The following is a 20,157-nucleotide window of genomic DNA, read 5'->3' on the forward strand; positions in this document are numbered from 1 at the left end:
ATTTTAAGATTACTGTAGGAGTCTTAGGAGCTTAATTTCTAATATCCCTGCTGTACACGAGATTCTCCAGAAACAACTCTACAAAGTACTTTTTTTTCAAATAATTAATTCCAACAGTCCACCCTACCCTTTCATCTACAAGTGGCTTCTCCAGCTCATTTTGAATCTGAAACATAGCTGCACCTTAGTTCAAACATAACCAGCACTCTGGAACACTCCCTATTGTTTTAGTATCTTTTTGAGACAGTGACTTAACTATTATTTGTACAAATATTTCCTCATAAACTGAAGTTGTCTTTGGCTTATTGCCTACCTGTAAATTGATAGCTTCAAAACACCTATTATTGGCAGGGCATTATTTTGAAATGCTGTGCTGTTCGGAACAGTAATTTGAGGGGGGTTTTCCAATGTGGAGCTATAGTTCAAATTTATCTATTATCAGCTATAAGCCTTCAACGTCCCATGCTTCTGTTGTTATTTGTGACAGTAGCACTGATGGACTCCAGTGATAGATCTGAGCCCCTGTTCCAGTCCCCCATAAACACATAAAGAGACTGTCCCAAAAGAAGAGTTTGCAACTTAAGCATTAGATGAGAAACTATGAGCAAATACCTTATGCTTCCCTCTCTACTGTAACAATGAGAAAACACAGGTCAGTGTAATAAGCAGCAGTCACAGGAAACCAACTGCCTAACCATTCTCAAGTTTTTTACATACCCACAGCAGAGAATTAGAAGGACAATGAGGTGGACTTCATTAACTATTCTAAATAAATACAGTCCATCTGTGGTTGGAGGGATGAAGAGGAACATGTTATGGATGACCAACACAAGTTTATTTTCACTATGTACCATAACTGGCTGAGCAAAGTGAGGTCCTACACTAGATGGCATTTCTCTGTTGGGCATATATTGTTTGTCCTAGTTTGACATCTAATATCAATAAATGCAAAATTCATGTAAATAATTCATGAACAATAATAACAACTATTATACAACTGTTTACTGCTTCAGTGTACCAATAAAAGCAGAGATTATGTTTATCTGCCAGCATTTCATAGTCTTTTCGCTCTTAGCTCTGGCCAAATTAAGCTTCTGTTTTTAAGGGGAGTATTGAGCACTATGCTAGCATATATTTAGATTGCTCCCTTTTTACTACTCATTCATACAATGTCAAACAAATTAGTCCTTAAAATGCAGTTTGGCAAAGTGATTAACATCAGTACCTTTGTTACATTGATTCCCCATATATTTTCAATGTATGTCATGAGCCTGTCTATGTGAAATTAAGTTGACAGCAGCTGCTGCACACTAGCTATTCTGCATTGCTGGCCCCAGTTGACTCTCTTACTGCACACTCAGAGTGTCTTTATGCACAGTAGTTTACTGCACTTTGGAAGTTCATTAAACTAAATTATCCACAGGTATTCAATGCACAGTAAGTGTCCACATGGGTGCCTGGTAGGCAGTAACTAGTGTGCTTTAAATTCACACCCTAGCTTAGTTTGCACTTGCTTTCCTGTATAGACAAGTCCTTAGTTTAATCATGCATCCTCAGCAAAATTGTTAGCTGACAAATGCAGTTTATCATGACTTATACTTGTGCAACCCTCTTACAGATTGTGTGGTTGTGCACAGGTAAGGGAGAGTGGAATCTGAAGACTAAGAGATGGCATGTGCATCACTGGGAATACAATAAGGCCTGTAAAATCTTTATTACAGAGGATGTGATATTACAGGGACTCAATCTAACTTTCGGCTTGCTGGGAGAAGTTATTAAAAAAATAACCTCACTTTAATTATAAACTGAGCAAGTTTGATCTGCAGTCTGTGAGAAATAGACACGGAACTACATAATGTCACTTTCACAGTCATATTTAAAATGCAATTCTCTGAAATTTTTGTGTCTTGAAGTAGTTTGTTTTCTAAGTGGAATGGCTAGGAGACCCAAATGTTTAACTGTCTACATTTAGAAAATAAACATATAAAATAAATCTCAGTAACAGTATGTGATGCCTGATAGATTTAGGAAACATTTTTCAATTTGATACTATTCAGAAAATCCCATACACACAACTCATGTAAGAATATATTATTATTATTATCCCATTATGTATCAAACCTGTACAGTAATACACAAAACTTTTTATTTAGGAATTAATACATTTTGGGCCAGAGATCAAATTATAGGGAATCTGTTTCATATACCATGTATACTCATTCATTAGTTGACTTTTTTTTGGAAATAATTCTGCTGTGAAGAGTGGGGGGTCAGTTTATGAATGGGTTCTAGAAGGCAGAGCAGCAGCAGGAAACCCAGTACAAGCTGGCTGTGGCAGCACATCAGGGTTCCCCTGCCTTCATGCCACTACAGGGATGCAGAACAGACTCCACCAGCCAGTAGAATAGAGGGAGTTTATTGCTTCTCCAGGATACAGCACAGCATAGATGTAATCCGGTTACAGGGCCAGGCCTAGGATGCCTCAGCCCCCCTTGAGATGGGGGAGACTGGGCCCCTAAATCCCAGCCCCTTGCTTAGGCTACCTCCTCCATGATTCCAGCCAGAAACTAAAATTCTCTTCCAGCCCTGCCCACCAGCCAGGTACTGGTCTCCACCTTCCTCCCTTTGTCTCCCTCCCTGGGAGGCTGAGCCTGGGTGTTTGGGTTAATACACATTTGGGAGAGTCAGTGAGAATCTCCCATCACAGCGCAGGGGGACCCCGGGTCACAGAGCAGACAGCACCCCCACTACGCCACACTGACACACAGCAGTCCCAGCTTGTGCCGGGGCTCCTGCTGCCACTCTGCCTTTTAATGGAACCCAGCGCAACCCCCCAAACTTGCAGAGAAAAAATGGTAAAAAGTCACTGGCCTGTTTATAAGGTCCTAGACCACTGTATTCTGGAGTCAGCTTATAAACGGGCCAGTGACTTTTTACCATTTTTTCTTCTGTAAGTTTGGGGGAGGGAGGTTTGGCTTATAAACAAAGTGGCTTATGTTCAAGTATATATGGTATGTTAATGAGATGTGAAAGACCTGATATCATTAACATCTTCCCTGCAAGTGAAACTATTAAGCATCTTATATTGTATGTAACTGATTCTAATAAAGTTTATATTAATGAGAAAAAGAATGGCCTGGGGAGCAAAACACAGGACAGAGCCAGGTGATATGGGTTGTTTGCAGCTGTGCCACCAATTTGCATCATGACTTTGGACAAGTCACTTATCTGTGCCTCAGTTTCCCTATCTGTAAAATGGGACACATACTTCCCTAACTCATACAGGTGAGAAAACTTACAGGGTCAATTTATGCTCCAGTGTAGGTAGGCATGTCTCCACTGAAGACTATTAATGAGTAACACATCACAGCAAAGTCTTCCTCATATTTGTAAAGTGCATAATATTAGTATTTATCAAGAGAAAAAGATTCAACTCTAAAACTAAGCCCTTTGAAAGAGATACAAAGGAAGGTAACAAAAGAATGTCTTGCACTGAGGTTATGTATTTAACAGTTTTACATGTAATATTTATATATAAAAACTTTAAGTGCTTTTCTCCAATTTAAAAATCTAAAGAATTCAAAAATAAGGCATTCAATATTTGAAAAAGTACAGATTTACAAAATGTGTATATTCTTCATGAAAACTCCACATCAACATTATACACTTGGAAAAAAAATACAAACAGGATATATTACAAATTTATGTAGCAATAACTTAGTTCATACCATGCAATAAAAAGTACATGAATCAAGATACACAAGCTTTTAAAGTTTCTAAACTGAAGGGCTTAATTTTTTTGCAAACATGTTTGTACGCAAATCTTTAGAACTTGTGTGGCACTTAAAATTTCTGGTAGCCTTTCTACTGAGTGTTAAATTGTACACAATGATTATGAGGAGGAAGATTAACAAAGTAGTTATCTATTATGAATCATTCCAGCTTTGTTCAACAATAGCTGAAACTCTTTTCTCATATTCACGTTTGTTTTCCTGATAAAGTTGTGCTGCCTGACTGTTTGCAGGACTGTTTGGATTAGGTTCATCAAGCAGAGACTGTGAGAGGATGGGGGAAAGAAAAAAAATTAGATACTTGTTCTAGATAATTTCATTTTTAAAGAAAACCATAACCACTAGGGGGAACAAAAAGATGTTGATGCTACAACTAACTCAAGCCCTATACGCCTGGGGGAATTCTGTGCCACTACACAATTCAGAATTTCATGTTTCCCCTGAAAATTTGGGGCTGCAGATTTGCTGGATGTCAACAGGGACCACTGGACTCTGCTGAGCTCACTCACAGTGACACATCCATCTTCCTCATTCTGTGGACAGGAGTGGGCTTGGAAAACTCGGGTCTGGCAAAGGGCAAGGAAGGGCAGGGCTGCCCCACACCATGTCCCCAGGGGGAAACAGTGAAGCTGGGAAACTAAAGTGTCTGGGGATGTCCCGCAGCTGAGCTCTGGTGGATAGGGGTGCTGGTGCCTGGTTCAAAGAGTGTCCCAGGGCTGGGCCCTGAGCAGAGGGAGTGCAGATATCTGGGTTCAGGGGGCCCAACACAGTTCTCTCCTACACTCCACAACGTGAACTAGATTGTCATGGGTGTTCTTTAATTCTCCACTCCTGAGGAAATTTCTATTGTTGTGTGTGTTGACGACAAGTATTTTGAAATAAATTACCAAAATAATTGAAACTGGATTATATTGTATTCTTTTGACAAAATATGTAAATTTTTGCAAAATTTTTTAAACATTGTACACAAAGTTTAATTTTTTTTTTTTGGTGCAGAATTCCCCCGAAAGTAGCCCTAATATATGAAATAGTTCCCTTTTAAATTAATACAGTCCAATTAGCTGGATTCTAGAAATACTGGCTCCCTAAGAATTTCATATGCATAACAAAAACATAGGCTTCAAAATAAAATAGTTAAAATTTCTCTCACATACCCTGGCCTTCAATACACAAACATTACAGACACCAAATATCATATATGGAATAATAATGGTCAAAAAAAGAATCTAAATAAATGTCCTCCTATAAACATTCCCTGCTGGGATTATTTTTATTGCTTAGAAATATAGCGAATATATGTAGTTTATCAACTAACTAGTCTTTCAAATAAGTTTACAAGCTCTTGATTGTTTCAGTTTTTTGGAGTACAGTTCATTGGTGTGGATGCTGTCTGGCTATGTCTCTATGTCATCAGTTTTGTGAAGAATGGTAATCATCATACATTTAGCTTGCTAAAAATTACCTGAATTGAAGTTAAAATAGATGAAACATCATATGTTGGACTCCAGCGATTCTGAAGGATGTCTAAACATATGCTACCATCAGCATAAACTGTAAACAGAACACAGGGATTATTTAAAAGTCTTGCCATCTTAAGTCTGTTGTGATTAAACACTGCATGAATGGATGCACTATTTATATTGTAATATGACAATTCAGTTTCTGTTTCACTAAACATTTTAGGAAGTGTGATAGAGAAATAAAGTGTATTTCTAAGGAAGCATCTCTGTAAGAATCAGACACTGATTTTATATCTTGTATTTAGCAAATAAATACTTTACTTTCACTAACATAAGAGCATTGTAAGGATAGTCCAAGTCATCTGGGCTAGAGTCTGAAACTTGGAAGCTCTGGGTTCAAATCCCACTTTCATTTGTGTCACCTTAGGTAAGTCTATAATCTCTGAGACTCAAGTTTCGCATCTATAAACCTGGGATAACAATATTTCCTACCTCACAGTTATTGTGAGGCAATTATGTTAAAGGATTGTGAGGAATTCTCATACTATGGTAAAATGGCCATATGAAATACCTAAAAAAAGAGATACTGGAACTATTCATGTTTCACATTGGGGACAAAGAAATGAGGAGGCAGATTTGACTTTGGGGAGGGAATGCCTACATTACTCATGGCCCATGTGATGGAAGAACCTTCCTAATACTACATCTGCCCTGTGCTGAATCAATCTGATGTGATGCCAGTGATCTTCATTCAGCATCTGCCCGACAGGAGCACTAGTATTCTAGAGAAACAGGGATATAACTACACTCCTTTGTTGTTTATTAGAGAAGAGGAAAAGATACAATGTATCTACCCCAAGGCCAAGTTTCATATGAAGCACTAAGGATGAGGCACTAAGGATACAATCCTACTCCCAGTGAAGTTAACATTTTTTGCTACCTTTGAATTTGTGTAGGATTTTGACACACATGAATATATAATAGGAATGTCAAATCCTGTTTAATTGGTTAACCAGTTAATTGATTAAGGCGGGGGAGGCCATTTCAGCCCAGCCAGGTTGAAGCAGCCCCCCTGCTGTAGCTAGGCTGGAGCAGCTTCCCCACTGCAGGCAGGGGACACTCTGCCCTCTTTGGACAGGGGCTCTCTGGCTGGGCTGGAGTGCCCTTGTCCACAGCAGGCCCTGCAGAGCTGGTGCAGCCCCGTGCCCACAGTGGGTGGGGAGATGCTCCAGCCCCCACTGGTTAACCATTTATCACATCCCTGATACATAAAGAAAGTGTAACCTTGATGAAAGAAGAGAACAGAGAAAAAGAACTAAGAGCAAAGGAGAGATGTGCACAATAAAGGAAGTCACAACTCAGGTAACCAGTGACAGGGAATAGGTAAGGTCTGAATTCAGTCCCTTGCTGCTTGGGCCAGCAGTACTTCAGAAATAGTTCATTCAGTCTTTCAGAGCATAATTATATCATCATTCTAGCTGGCTGAAGAAGCAACACTGGTAAGCTTTGTCAATAAAATACAACACACCACAGTCTACTCTGCCAAACAGAAGACTCCTCCTATTCAAGACAGGTACATGCAGTGGAACAAGGAAGTAAAAAAGGATGATTCAAAAAGACCTTCTAAAAAACAAAGCAGCAGAAGGGGGAAAAAAAGGAAAACAATTAAATGTTTGACTTTATTTCTGAGTCTCTTGTCTCACTAAAGCTTCTTGCTAAAATGGAGAGTTCCCAAATACAGGCAGTCCCCGGGTTACGTACAAGATAGGGACTGTAGGTTTGTTCTTAAGTTGAATTTGTATGTAAGTCGGAACTGGTACATATTGTAGGGGAAACTCTAGCCAAACATTTCTCCAGAGCTCAGTTTTATTCTCTCACACCTCACTTCCCTCAGTCCTTTATTCTCAAGCTGAGGTGTCTGCTGAGAAAAGTCGCTCTGCGTCTTCCTGGTCTGCTGGGTGGGGCGCTAGCTTCGCGTCTCCCTGGTCTGCTAGGGGGAAAAGCAGCTAGTGCGGGGTTGTCTCACCCCGTTTGTAAGTAGGGATCTGATGTAAGTCGGATCCATGTAACCCGGGGACTGCCTGTACACACATTGGCTATAAGAAATTAAGATGCCAATAATCTTCAGAAATATTTCATTTCCTCATCAGTTAATATTTGCATTAGCTAACAAGGCTACACAATGGTTACAGAATACAGGAGTAGCTTCTAACTAACTTTCCTAGCATCAGGATTTTTATTGAACATCTGATGTACTGTATATCTGCCTTGAAAAAAATGTTAAACATTGCTGAGCTTCACAGGATATATCACATCACACTATCCTATTAAATATTTGGTTTGGCTATACAAGTATGAATACTCACCATTTGGATGAAACATTTTTGATAAAAACCTAACAGTTGGAGGCTTATTTGGATATTCTTCTGAAAATTCTATTATTAGTTTAAAAGTACCTGTCCAAAAAAGCAAAAATACAAACATCATGTAGCTATAATTGTATCAAAACATCTTTGTGCACTTGACAACCCATTATTTATATTTCAAATGCTAATAAAACTGATATGTATTCCTATGAACAAAAATAGCACCAGCATCTTTGTAAAATTTAGAAGCTTACTCAATGCATAGAAAAACAGCTATTTAAATAGAGTACAACTTCAGTTATCTAAAAATTGTAACTGACACTTAGTTCAGACCAATGGAGGATTTTCTATGTTATTACCAGATATTGGGAAAATGCCAGTAACAGGAAGTTTTGGATAACCATATGCTAGGGGTCTCAAACTTCCAGCCTGCATGCCATCTCCAGTTGGGGGAGCCGGGGACAGAGCAGCTGGGGTGCTCTGCCCCCAGCTTCCCTAAGTCAGCTGCTAGTCAGTTTCAGCAGCGGGGGACTTGGGAAAGCCGGGGGCAGAGCAGCTCCAATTGTCTGGCTGGCCGAAGCACTAGTTCCAGTTGGTACCGGACTATCAGGAGTGCTGAACCCACTGGATGCCGGACAATTGGGAGTTTTACTGTATGTATTAAGGACCAGTGAATATGTTTGCCACATATCACCAATTTCCATCCACTTCCACCCACCCTCCCTTCTCACCCCCCATAAAAAAAACAACTCAGTAAGTCATTTTCTGACTTGCATAAAAACTAGAGAGCTCTCTTCTTAATCACCATTCCTGGCAGTTCATTGCAATGAGTTTCTGACAAAGAATTCTTTAACTAACATATACCCTTTTTTGCACATACAGTAGATATGACACTTACGCAGCACTTTCATGTTCGTTTACAATTTGATTTTTTTCATTAAAACTGTTTTATAAAGAGATCAAGATTATTTCCTCCTGCTCTTAATGAAAAGAATGCAAATGTGAATCAGAATCATGTGCTAAAGACAAAGCCATATGTAGCCAGAGAGTGTGTGAAAATCTTTGTGGTTAGGCATAAGATATATGAAACTGTCTAATAGTTTAGCCTCAACATTCCCCTCTCCATGTATATAAACAGTTCTAGATATGGCCATTGCTTCACAGGTTTACAGTTAACCACCAACCACTACAGAGGTTAGACAATGCATTGGCAGGAGTTTTGATCAAAATACTAAAGTCTCTGTTAGACAGCAAGCCCTTACCAACTCACGTTGTTTATTAGCTTGCTTTTTCTAATTCAGAAATAAGTTCTGTGTGCATTATAAAAAAAAACCCCAACACACAGCATTATATATAGGAAATATGAAAATCCTTCTTGAAAGCCATTTTGGAACCATTTATGAAAGAGGAAGGGGATAAAAAATAGTTACCTACCATCCTCAAAAGGGGTACCTTCTGGCCTAGAAATAAAAAATTTAAATATATTATCTACTTCTATACAGGCACCCATACCCACCCACCCACACCCTTTTCAAATTAGAAACAGAGATAAAATTTAAAGAGTAAATAATTGAGATGTAACTCCTTGATCTTTCCGAGGTTACTCTCCTAGTGAACTAGAAACCTAGTTTTTAATCCAGAAATTGGGGATTTCTCACAATGATCTAAGACAATACATGTATTTCAAAAAATAAGGATGACCAGAATCAATGGGGATATTCAGATTCCACTAAAACTGCAATAAGGTTACTAGCAAAGTACTAGAATTCATGATAAAAGAAAGACTGAATTAGTTTCCAATCTAGGGGATATGTAATATAGCTAGACAAGCTCTGCTCATAGAAGTGTGTTGGAAACCGGTCTGGTCAATACTAACACATCTAGATTTGTCTGCTTGGAACATGGAATGTGTATGTGCTTCTGAGAGGGAATCCTGCATTTTCTTATTTTCCTGCCCTATCTTCAACATAACAATCACCTTACTTTCACTATGAATTGATATAAAATTTTAAAAAGACAAAAAAAGTACATTACAAGGCTACATCAGAACAAAAATGTAGCTGTTTTGTTTGCATGCTCTATTGCAATGGTTCCCAACCTTTTTAATACTGTGGACTGGCAAACCCATTCACAAACTTTTGGCGGACAAGTAACATCATATGCAAATAAAATATTACCGGTCTGCCAAAAACCCCAGCCCCCACAGTCACCGCAAACAGCCATGAGGTAGGTGGCTACAGCAACTGAAGCTGGTTGTTTGCAGAGACTCTGGGGGCTGGGGTGTTCCCCATCCCCCTAAAGCCCCCAGTGCCAGCCCTAACCCCTAGACACCCCAAGCACCAGCCACTGACTCCAGAGTCCCCTGCACCTAACTCCCCAGTGTCAGCCCCCATCTCAAATGCCTCAGTGCCAGCCTCCGCCCCTTAAAGCCCCCCGACCAGATCCCCTCCGTGTCAGCTTCCTGTTTCCAGAACCCCACTGAACCCAACTCCTCTAGAATTCCCCCCAGTGCCAACCCCCATCCTCAAAATTAACCCCCTACCCAGAGCCACCCAGTGCCACCTCCCCACCCCACATGCCCTAATACGCCCCAGTGTCAGCCCCCTGCCTCTTAGAACTCCCCACCCCTTAGAGCTTCCCAATATTAGTTTTGTCCCCAGAGCCCACCAGTGCCAGCCCCCCACCTCCAGAGCCCCCCCAGCACTAGCCCTGCTCCCTAGAGTCCCCAGTGTCTGCCCTGCCCATCTTAACAAGCCCTGCACTGCCTCCAAGCAACCAGCTGAGGGCTGCTGCCCAGGTCACAGCTGCTCTAAGGCAGCAGCACAGCAAACTGCTCTTCTGCTCGGCACTGGTTGGCTGAGTGGTAGAGAAGGACACACCTCTTCCAACACCCGCAGCAGAAGGAGAAGCGCTGTGAACCTCAGCCCCGGCCCCCAAAGCTGCTGCAGCCTGGCATCCAGCAGTTTTGCAGCCCGGCACCGGCCAACGGACCAGCAGTTGGGAACCACTGCTCTACCGTGCCTCAGTATTCAAGGCTAGACCCATACAAACCTATTTCCCCATAAAAACATACTTCTGACAGTTTGTCTCAGACTCAGGATTTTGACTTAGTACATATGCCTAGTCTCAAGCATTTCCACAGAATAGGAATGTTAAGAAGCGGGAAATCTGCTAAACGTGTGTAGTCAATAGAATTTTTATTGACTAGTCCAGTGTTTCGCAACCAGTGGTATGAGTACCTTAGGGGTACTTGAGAGAAGTCTGGGGGGGTATATCAACACGACTGAAATTTGGAGAAAACTGAATTTTTGTTTTAAGTTTTACAGTGCTTTATTATTTTTGTTCTTTTCACACTCAAAAATTTAATCACCTGCCTGGCTACGATTAAGTTGTTTAAATAAATGTGTTGCAAAGGTAGAAAAAAATTGTGTGTGTCTGAAAACTTTAGTTACTGGGGGGACTTACAATTTTTTTTTTAAAGGGGGACTTTATAAAAAAAAACGTTGAGAAACACTGGACTAGTCGATAAGGGAAGGCAGCCTGGCTCAGTCCCAGCTCATGCCAGATCCAGGACCAACTCCCGCTGCGGCTCTGCATTTAAAAGGTAGTAGAAACAGGCAGCCCAGCTCCTACCACCATTTAAATTCAGAGCTGCAGCGGGGTTTGGTCCCCCGCTGGGGCTCTGTATTTAAATGTGTCTAGTTGATAGCATTAAATGATACACGCTTTTGCTTATCGGTTAATCGAGTACACTATTACATCTCTACCACAAAATCAGCCATTTTTTAACTTATATTTAGCCCTTTAGTATCATCTCTACAATGAGCAAAAATCCTCTTACCCAAATATAACTGCATTCCATTGCATAATGTTATTCTCAGAGGGTGCACCACTGACACCCACAGGAGGGTCTTCTTGCAATCTAACAATTAAAAAAATTAGACTATTAAAAGATATACATGTTACATTTATAAATATATACACACACGCAGGCAATACAGGAAAATACTCAGACAGAAAGGAGTTAAGCATCCGGAGTTTGTACCCATTTTCTCCTTCAGGACAAGAGAATCCAGGCTGTGCTTTGGAACACAGACTACATACTTCAGTGTTATATGTACGTTAAATATTCCAGAGACAGAAGCCTACCAAGATCAGGATTTTCTCTTCTATATAATGAAACAAATCCACACGAAATAAATAAGTGAAGTATGTGCGTCCTCATTCATAGAGCACAGCATCAAATACAAGAGTAGTTATAAAACGTCTTGTACATCTGGGTTTACAGTCTCACATAGCAAATGATGAAATGAACATTCAGAACAACACTTGCTGGCTACAGCAGTGAACATTATGTATAATCACAAATTGATACATCTAAGCTGTATCTATCTATTGTGGAAACCAATCAGTTGTATTTGTGTGAAAAAAATATTGGTACCTAGTAGAAGAAGAGACACATGTTTTTTTTATGTTTCTGATACTATTGAACAAATTGAGTCAGACCACATACTCCTATTTTGGCTAGTAACCTGTTCTCTGAGAAAGTTCAGTTCAGACAGCTAGTCTACCCTACAGCATGGGCTACCTACCACTTTGGCCAGGAAAAAGAGTAATATGACTTCTTCCTACCTGATTGCCAGACTGCATGCCAAGACCTAAGCCTCAAGCTCCATAAGTGTACTTCAGAGATAGCTTTGGCATTTAAATCAAAATTTCACACACGGAAGGTTTTTAACTACAGAGAATGTGTGGCCTGAACTGGAAGCTTCACTTGCTTGAACAGAGTCCAGAAATATTTAAGAGCTACGAACAATATGGTATTTATAGCATTCACATACCTTTTCTATATGCAAAACTAAATGCTCTAATTACATTCGTTTTTCTCTGTAGTTTTATGCAAATGAACCAAAGGGAGGGAAAAAAAACAGTATTCAGGTATGGAATCTGTCAAATTTCTCTCTCATCACCACTTTCCTGGTCACTGTACAAACGTTATATTCACACAGTAATCAGAGTTAATAGCCAGACAGGGAAGTTGAATGGTCCTGACTGCTATGTCTGCCTAAAGTAGGGGTGGGAAACCTCAGACCTGGGCTTTCTTGGATCCAGCCCCCCGAGAATCAGGGCTTCCCCCGCAGCATTGGGGAACCTGCACTGGTGCTCCAGCCCCTCTAATGCTGCACTGCAGGGGCTTGAGAATATAAAATCTACTAGCTTGGGCCCCTTGTGCAAGGGGATTGTCTTTCTCCTTCTCAGTCAGAATTGATTTTTCTGTGGGTCAGTGGCTCTGACCCAAAGAAAGTTCACCACCTTTGACCAATGTTCCCTCTAATACTTTCCACCCAGAGTGAGCAGAGTGAGTTTTGTTTTGTGCACCAGTATTGATTTTATGTGCATGTGTTCAGCTGTATGCCATTGTGGCACCCAAGTTATTAATAAATATCTTATAAACCTCTCCTTTTTCACCTCTGCTGCCATATCTTCCATCCTCCCCTCGCCCCATCTGCTCCTCTGCTGCTGCCCTCCACCCCTCACCCTGCTCTGCTGTTCTGGCTCCAGCCTTTCTCACTCCCCTCAGCCCTTTGGAGTCCTGCTCCCCTCCTCATCCTCCTTGAGCCCTGCACACACCCTTCTCTTCCCCCATGCCCACTCCTACTCTAGCACTTACACATGACTTGCTCCATCTCCTGCCTTTCTCATGCCCAGCCCTCCTTTTAACCCCTCTTTTCCTGGCACCCACTCCTCCCCTCCCTCTTGGCCCCATTGTCCCTCCCCTTTCCTCTCCCAACATCACTCTGTTCCCTCCCTTCTAACACCTCCACTGAAACCTTCCCTCCCCTCCACCTGCCTGCCCTTTTCCTCATTGTCTCCTCTTGGCCCCCTGGCATTTGTGTCTCCTCCACCCTGCCCCTTGGTATCTGACCCTTCTTCTCCTGTTCTGCCCCCTCCACTTCCCTCAGCACAAGCTCCTTCCTCTTCTCACCCACCTTCCCCTTAGTTCTCCTCCTGTCCCCTTCCCTCACCTGCTGCCTTCGACGTGGAAAGCAGTTTGCAGGGGCTGGAGCTGGGGCCGCAGTGCTATTTTTAGCACGGTCCTGGCCCCAGAAGCTCCCACAGCCCCAGACCCAGCTGCTCCCGGGGCAGGATCACGTGCTGGGTCTGGAGCAGAGGCCACCCATGGTGCTATTTTTATTACCGCAGTCCTGTTCCCCATTGTACTTCACCGCAGGCAACCCTGGCTCCAAACAGAGTAAAGCAGCAGCTGCACAAGGCCCGTTCCAGCTGGAGCAACCTCACTGGAAAAGCCTCACCTCACGCTCCTTAGCTCCAGGCTAAGCAAAAGGGCAGCTGCCCGCCACCAGGAACTCACCAGCTGCTGCCACCACCACCACCACTCACTTTCCTTCTAGCAGGAAGGTAAGCAGTGAGTGCTGCTGCAGGGCTCTTAAAATGATGTGGGTGGACCTAAAATTTGTAGTGTGCAGCCACACAGGTGCGCACCTTAGAGGTAACACTGCCCTCGGCCTAAAGAAACAGAAAAATGACCTCCGCCTGGTTGTATTTTAAAAATGTGTGATCTCAGTTTGCAAGCATACTATGAGTAGATTGTAAGTCTGATAGACTCCATTCCATGTTTCATGATATTTATTTAGATACTTTCCCTTCAAAATTTAAAATCTCCCTTTTACCTCTAATTTCAATAAGAAAATAATTATTTCCAGCTATTCCTTTTCATTGGTGTCATAATTACTTTAATTTTTACCCTCTATACAAACCACTACAGGTTAAACCTCCTAAACTCTCTGGCCTGGCAACATGGGGAGTGAGAGCTGGCCGGGAGTCCAGTGGGGAGGAGTCCCACCAGCGGGGCCAGCAGCAGGCAGGGGCCCCATTGCTGGGGAGCCCCATCTGGGCAGGGCAGGAGGGGGAACTGGTGAGCTCTATCCCTGGGTAGTCCTGAATAGGCGAGGCAGCGGTGAGGCTAGCAAGCTCTGTCCCCAGGGAGCCCTAGCAGGGCACAGCTGCAACAGAGCCAACACGCCCCATCACCGGGGAGCCCCAGCCATGCAGGGCAGAAGCGGGACAATGACAGCTGGGGAGCTACACCCCCAGGGAATCCCAGCCAGTCCACTGCACCTGAGCCCGGTAGCAGCGGGACTGCAGCTCAGTACCATGGGGCTGGAGCAGAGCCAGCCACAGGGAGGTGCAGCAGACTGGGAGGCTGATGGCTGGGGACCCCCCCTCATCGAGCAAATTCCCTCATTTGGAATAGGTCAGGTCCAAAGGGTGCCGAACAGGGAGACCCAACCTGTATAAGCAAAAAGATGTAATAGCCTATTTATGTTTAATGGGAAATAATGCAATGCCTGGATGCAACAGGTAAGGTAAGTAGCAGCTAGGCATCAACTCAATGGTTCCTAGTTTTGTAAGTTCAAATCAGGATTTTAATATTGTTTTAGAAAGTTGTGTGTAAAGCTACATATGTATCATACACATATGACAACTGCTTACAGATGTAATTTTGCAGTACCTGCACATAGAGCTATCCCTAAAAAGAAACACTATCAAAGTTAAATTATTGGAAATAAGTCATCAGCTACGTTAATTCATATCATGTTGAAACAAAGCATACAATTTAAAGCCTATAACAATTAGCTTTTAATTTTTTTCTACATGCACAACAGATGTAGTATATAACATGTAATTAAATGACAAACTGGAACAGTTGCTAAAAGAGTCTCTCTAGCTCAGCATGTACCATTTTTAAACAGTCTCAGAGGCTATGTCTACACAGCTTCCCTCTTCTGCAAAAGCCTATATTGAAGCACATATTAGCATACTGCAAATGAAGCACATAGCCATGCTTCATTTGCATAATTAGGAGCCCTTTTTGCACAAAAGGTTTTTGTGCAAAAAGGCGCCATCTACACAGCGCCTTTTTGCGCAAAACCCCTCTCTTGAGCAAGAGCCGTTCTTCCTGAAAAAATGAGGAAAAACGGCTCTTGCACAAGAGGGGGGTTTTTGCACAAAAAGGCGCTGTGTAGACGGTGCTTTTTGTGCAAAAACAGCTCCTAATTAATTATGCAAATGAAGTGAGACAGTATGCTAATCTGCGCTTCATTTGCCCAGGCTTTTGTGGAAGAGGGAAGCTGTGTAGACAGCGCCAGAGGGGTAGCCATGTTTGTCTGTAACTTTAAAAACAACAAGTGGTCCTGTGGCACCTTCTATTTCCATTTGTATATTAGCAAAAACATAGTTATATTCTGTTTAAAAATGATGAGTAGTCCTGTGGCACCTCAGAGACTAACAAAAATATATATAGTATCATGAGCTTTCGTGGGAAAAACATACTTCATCAGGTGATGAACAGAGGAGCTGATGAAGTGGGTTTTGCCTATGAAAGCTCATGATACTATTTATACTTTGTTAGTCTCTAAGGTGCCACAGGGCTACTCATAATTTTTAAACAGAATATAACTATGTTTTTGCTAATATATAGCAAAAGGTCCTTGTTTACACAACATTTTAAACAATGTGAGACAGAAGTTATCAACCAGAATAGTATGTACAAGAGTCCAGAAGTGTTTATCAGTTCAGTGTGCATAATTAGGTGCCCAGACTGAGACAAGCTTTCATTCAGAAGGGCCAAGAATCTGACACTTCTATTCACTTCAGCTGGAGTTGTGGCTCTTCAGCAGTGGGAGGATAGCGGCAGGAAGGGTAGAAGACCACCAAAAAACTATCTCAAGGCAGGTTCCCAAAAACTGAGGACTGTCCCACCCATGAGGGAACTCATCTCTGAAAAATTTAGCTTTACTCACTAAGCATTTCACTTCCAGGCCCACAAAAAAGTTACTAAAACCAACAAGAGAGAATGTTGATGCCGGATCTCCAGAGATGTTTTTTAAAAAAACCAAGATATTTGAATAATGAGAGTACAGATGGGCATTTGAAACCTGCATAAATATTTACAGGCTCAATATTCTCTCCTCTGTCAAGTTCCAGCCTGAAGCAAAGTTTGACATCATAGAGCTAATTCCCTTATATTAGAGAGTTACTGCATCATGGAATCTCTGATATAATTATAATGTACTACTTTAAATGTTATAAATAAACGCTTGGTCTATAAACAGTGGCTTTTAGGAATGATACAGGCTGTCTAACAGACCACATGCAATATAATGAAAGGCTCTTTGGACATTTCTCATGTTGACAGAAAAAGGAGAGTGGCTATTGCTTTAAAGACATAAGGCATCCTGAAGACAGGAATGAGCAGAGAACTTTAGAGGAAGTAACTCTAAATAAAAACAAAAACAGACTCCTTTCTACAGAAGCAGAGGTTTAACCAATATCTTTAGTGGGATAGGAGATGTTAACTTTCTTATTGATGTGCATGTGTAGGAACAGCATTTACCATATAGACCCAAGTCCTTTCAGCATCTCCGTCCCAAGGAATTCAGGGGTAAAAGGCTGCTTATCCTGTAGTCCCAACTCCAGTAACAGACCTTTGACAAACCAGCATTTTCCTTTACCAGCATAAAGTGAGGTTTTTGCATTCTAGATCGTGTCTGCTCTCAAGGAAAGTGAAGTTTGTTTCTGTGTTATTAACTCTCTCAAAGAACAGTCCAGCATAGGGGAGGAGAAACAGGACAAAGATAAAGCAGATTAAATCCTGTACCTGGAGAAGCCCTAGACTGAAGTACATACTTGATGTAGTGGGGGGAATTAAGGGATTCAATGTAGTCCAGTGAATAGGGCTCTAAACTGGAAGTCAGCATATTGGATTCTATTTCTAGCTCTGTTATTGACTTTGGGCAACTTGCTTCACCTCTGCAGACTCCATTTCCCCATGTAAAACACAAGGCAGCCATATGGACCTGTCCTTTGAGGAGAGTGCTGTTCAAGAGCCAAGTGTTACTACTGGCCTCCAGACCAGGTCAGGCTGGTCTTGAAGCAGATACCCAGGATTCATGATGGATCTGCCTACACCCTGCACGGATCGCAGGCTTGGACGGGGCACTTCCTGGGTGCCAGCCTGAAGTGGGTTTGGGACAGCTCCTTAGGCGTTACTCTCCCAGCTCACGGGGCCAACCTCAGCTCAGCAGCGGGCGGAAACAAAACAGGGAACCCCCTTGCATCTCCATCCCCACGCCAGGGAGAGGAGCTGCTCCCACTCCTCAGCGACAGGGGGGCTACCCGCCGAGCCCTCCAGGAACACACAGGGGGGGGTCCTGGTAGTATGGGGGATGCACCGACCCCCTGTCTCCCCGCTATTTTAATTGCTGAGAGGTGGCCCCCCCGCACTGCCTCCCTTGGGATGCAGACCGAAGGGGCTCCTACCCCTCTCCCCACACAAAGCAGCTCCAGGAACTTGGAGCTCAGCCCCGCAGGGCGGCTCCTGCCTGGGCCCTGCTCCGCGCAAGGCATAGCGGGGCGCCAGCGAGACCCACGGGGGGGAGCTTGGTGCCCCCTCGGGGAGGGGGGGGGCGATCCCAGCGCGCAGCCTCCCAGGCGAGACGCTCACCTCTTGAAATCCCTCATGAGCCTCCGCCTGGCCGGAGTGGACATGATCCTCTCTGGGAAAAGAGTCCCTGCCCCCACGGAGCCTCGGCACCGCTCACCGCGCCGCGGTCTCCCTCCCCAGCCCGCAGCGGCTACACAAACAACCCTGCAATGGCGTCTCCCTCCGCCGGGGGGAGGGAAAGTCACAGGCTCCTCCGCGACCGTACCACTCGCTCTGCCGAGGGGAGGGCGGAGAGAGAGGAACGCACCACTACCGGGAGGGGGAGGGAGCTTCCACCCCTCCAACGTGCCGCTGGGGGGCGTCAAGGTGCAGACGGTCGAGCCGCAGAACGCGCAGCGGCCCCGCATGGGGTGGGGGGAGCTGCTGCGCTGTCCGCGAATCGCGTCCCCGGACCTGCCCGGCTTGCAGGGAGCAGCCCTGGAGGCAGGAGAACGCTCTGAAGGCGCCACTCAGACCCTGCCTGACAGGTTCCCCGGGCTTTAGGAACATGAAGAAATAGCTCACACCCATGTAGGTGCCGCTGGAGCTGGGGGTGTTGCCCATCACCTGGCTTGAAGAGGCTTCCATCACAGAGGGGGTTTACAGCTTAATTCATTGGCAGGGTCTGGAAGAGAGTTTGGCGGCAGGAGAGGGGGTGGGGTGGGGGTACGAGAGGGAGTTTGGGAGCCGAAGGGGGCTGGGGGAGTATCGCAGAAAAGGTGAGAGGATGAGCATGCAGCCAAATAGCTAATTGAGGAGGGAGGCAAAGAAGTGGGGAGTAAAGGAAAATGCAACTTCTGCAAAGTAAAAGTGTCATCTTGCCTCTGTTCCAGCCTCACTCTCCCCTCTCCCCCATCACCCCATGTCCCTCTGTGCAACCCCGCCCTGTGATGGGATTTGCAGCCTCCTGGGAGTAGCACTGGGGCAGAGTCTCTTCCCTGCCTGGATCAGCCCTTTGCCTGCTGGTAGTGGTTCTGGGGTTGGGGCAGGCAGAGCCCAAGGCTGGCTCCATGCAGCAGGGCACTGGGGAAGGGGCTCCTCAACCCCGCACACAGCCCGCAGGGAACAGCGTGGCATAGCCCATTCTCTACCATGCCACATGTGCCACCCGCCCAGCCCTCGCTCTGCAGAGCAGGCCCAGCTCTGCCCCCTCCTGGAGCAGGAGACAAGAGCTGGGGATGCACGCCTCTTCCCATCCCCCTCACCGGCAAGTTAACAAAGAGGGGCAGCCACCTGGGCGGCTTCCCCTCTTTGCTCCAGCCAGGGCTGGATCAAAGAGAGGCAGTTGCCCATCGACTCCTAGGGGCGCTGCGATCAACTGGTCGATCACGATCGACTGGTTGGTGATCACCATCCTAGGCACATGAGCAGTCTTGACAAATTCCCACCTATCCTACTCTCAACAGCCAGGTGTGGGGCTGGGCATGAAAACTTCATAGATCAGTAGGGTGGGGAAAGTGGGCAGCAGCTTCCCCCGGCCCTTCCCTGCCTTTCATGCTTTGTACCTGGATTGAATTAAAGCAGAGAAAGACAATTTCATTCCAAAATAAAAAAATCCAAACATGGAGCTTTTTGAAAATAGCTACTCTGCTTTAAATTCACACTTATTCCAAAATTGCTTTCATGTGTAAACCAGACCTAGTCGGGGATATTATACTCAGGACATAGTTAATGCTGCTTCCAGCACAGTTCCCCAAGAAGCTCATATTGTTGAAGCCGTGCTTATGCTACAGGGACTATACTGGTATAGCTATATTGCCACAACATAACCCAGTACTAAAAACTCAACCTACACTGATAGAGGGGTTTTCTCATCTGTATAGAAACAGTAACTCCCTGAGTGACATATGTTAGGGCAATGGAAGCATTCTTTCAATGACAAAGATGTGTCCACACTAAGGGTTAGGTTGGCATCTCAGAAGTATGGATTTTTCAAGTCCTAAGTTAGGGATGGGCAACCGAGGCTAATAAGTGGGCTGCATGAGTGGCCCTCCTTCATCTCAATGGGCCACAGGATTGTTGTAACAAAGACA

At 43.9% G+C, this 20,157-nt stretch overlaps 1 protein-coding gene across 1 annotated transcript; it reads right to left on the reverse strand.

Annotated features, from left to right (window-relative positions):
- Positions 1–3,483: 3,483 nt before the first annotated feature.
- Positions 3,484–18,346, reverse strand: UBE2B (ubiquitin conjugating enzyme E2 B). Its single transcript, XM_006116057.5, has 6 exons — positions 18,146–18,346; positions 11,459–11,539; positions 9,052–9,077; positions 7,618–7,707; positions 5,254–5,342; positions 3,484–4,055 (listed from the first exon to the last, which is right to left on the reverse strand). The coding sequence occupies exons 1-6, from the start codon at positions 18,187–18,189 to the stop codon at positions 3,927–3,929; spliced, it is 459 nt and encodes a 152-aa protein (XP_006116119.1). The 5' UTR covers positions 18,190–18,346; the 3' UTR covers positions 3,484–3,926.
- Between the last annotated feature and the right edge of the window lie 1,811 nt (positions 18,347–20,157).

This window comes from Pelodiscus sinensis, chromosome 16 (genome assembly GCF_052426305.1).
Source record: "Pelodiscus sinensis isolate ZL-2025 chromosome 16, ASM5242630v1, whole genome shotgun sequence".
Taxonomy (NCBI): domain Eukaryota; kingdom Metazoa; phylum Chordata; order Testudines; family Trionychidae; genus Pelodiscus; species Pelodiscus sinensis.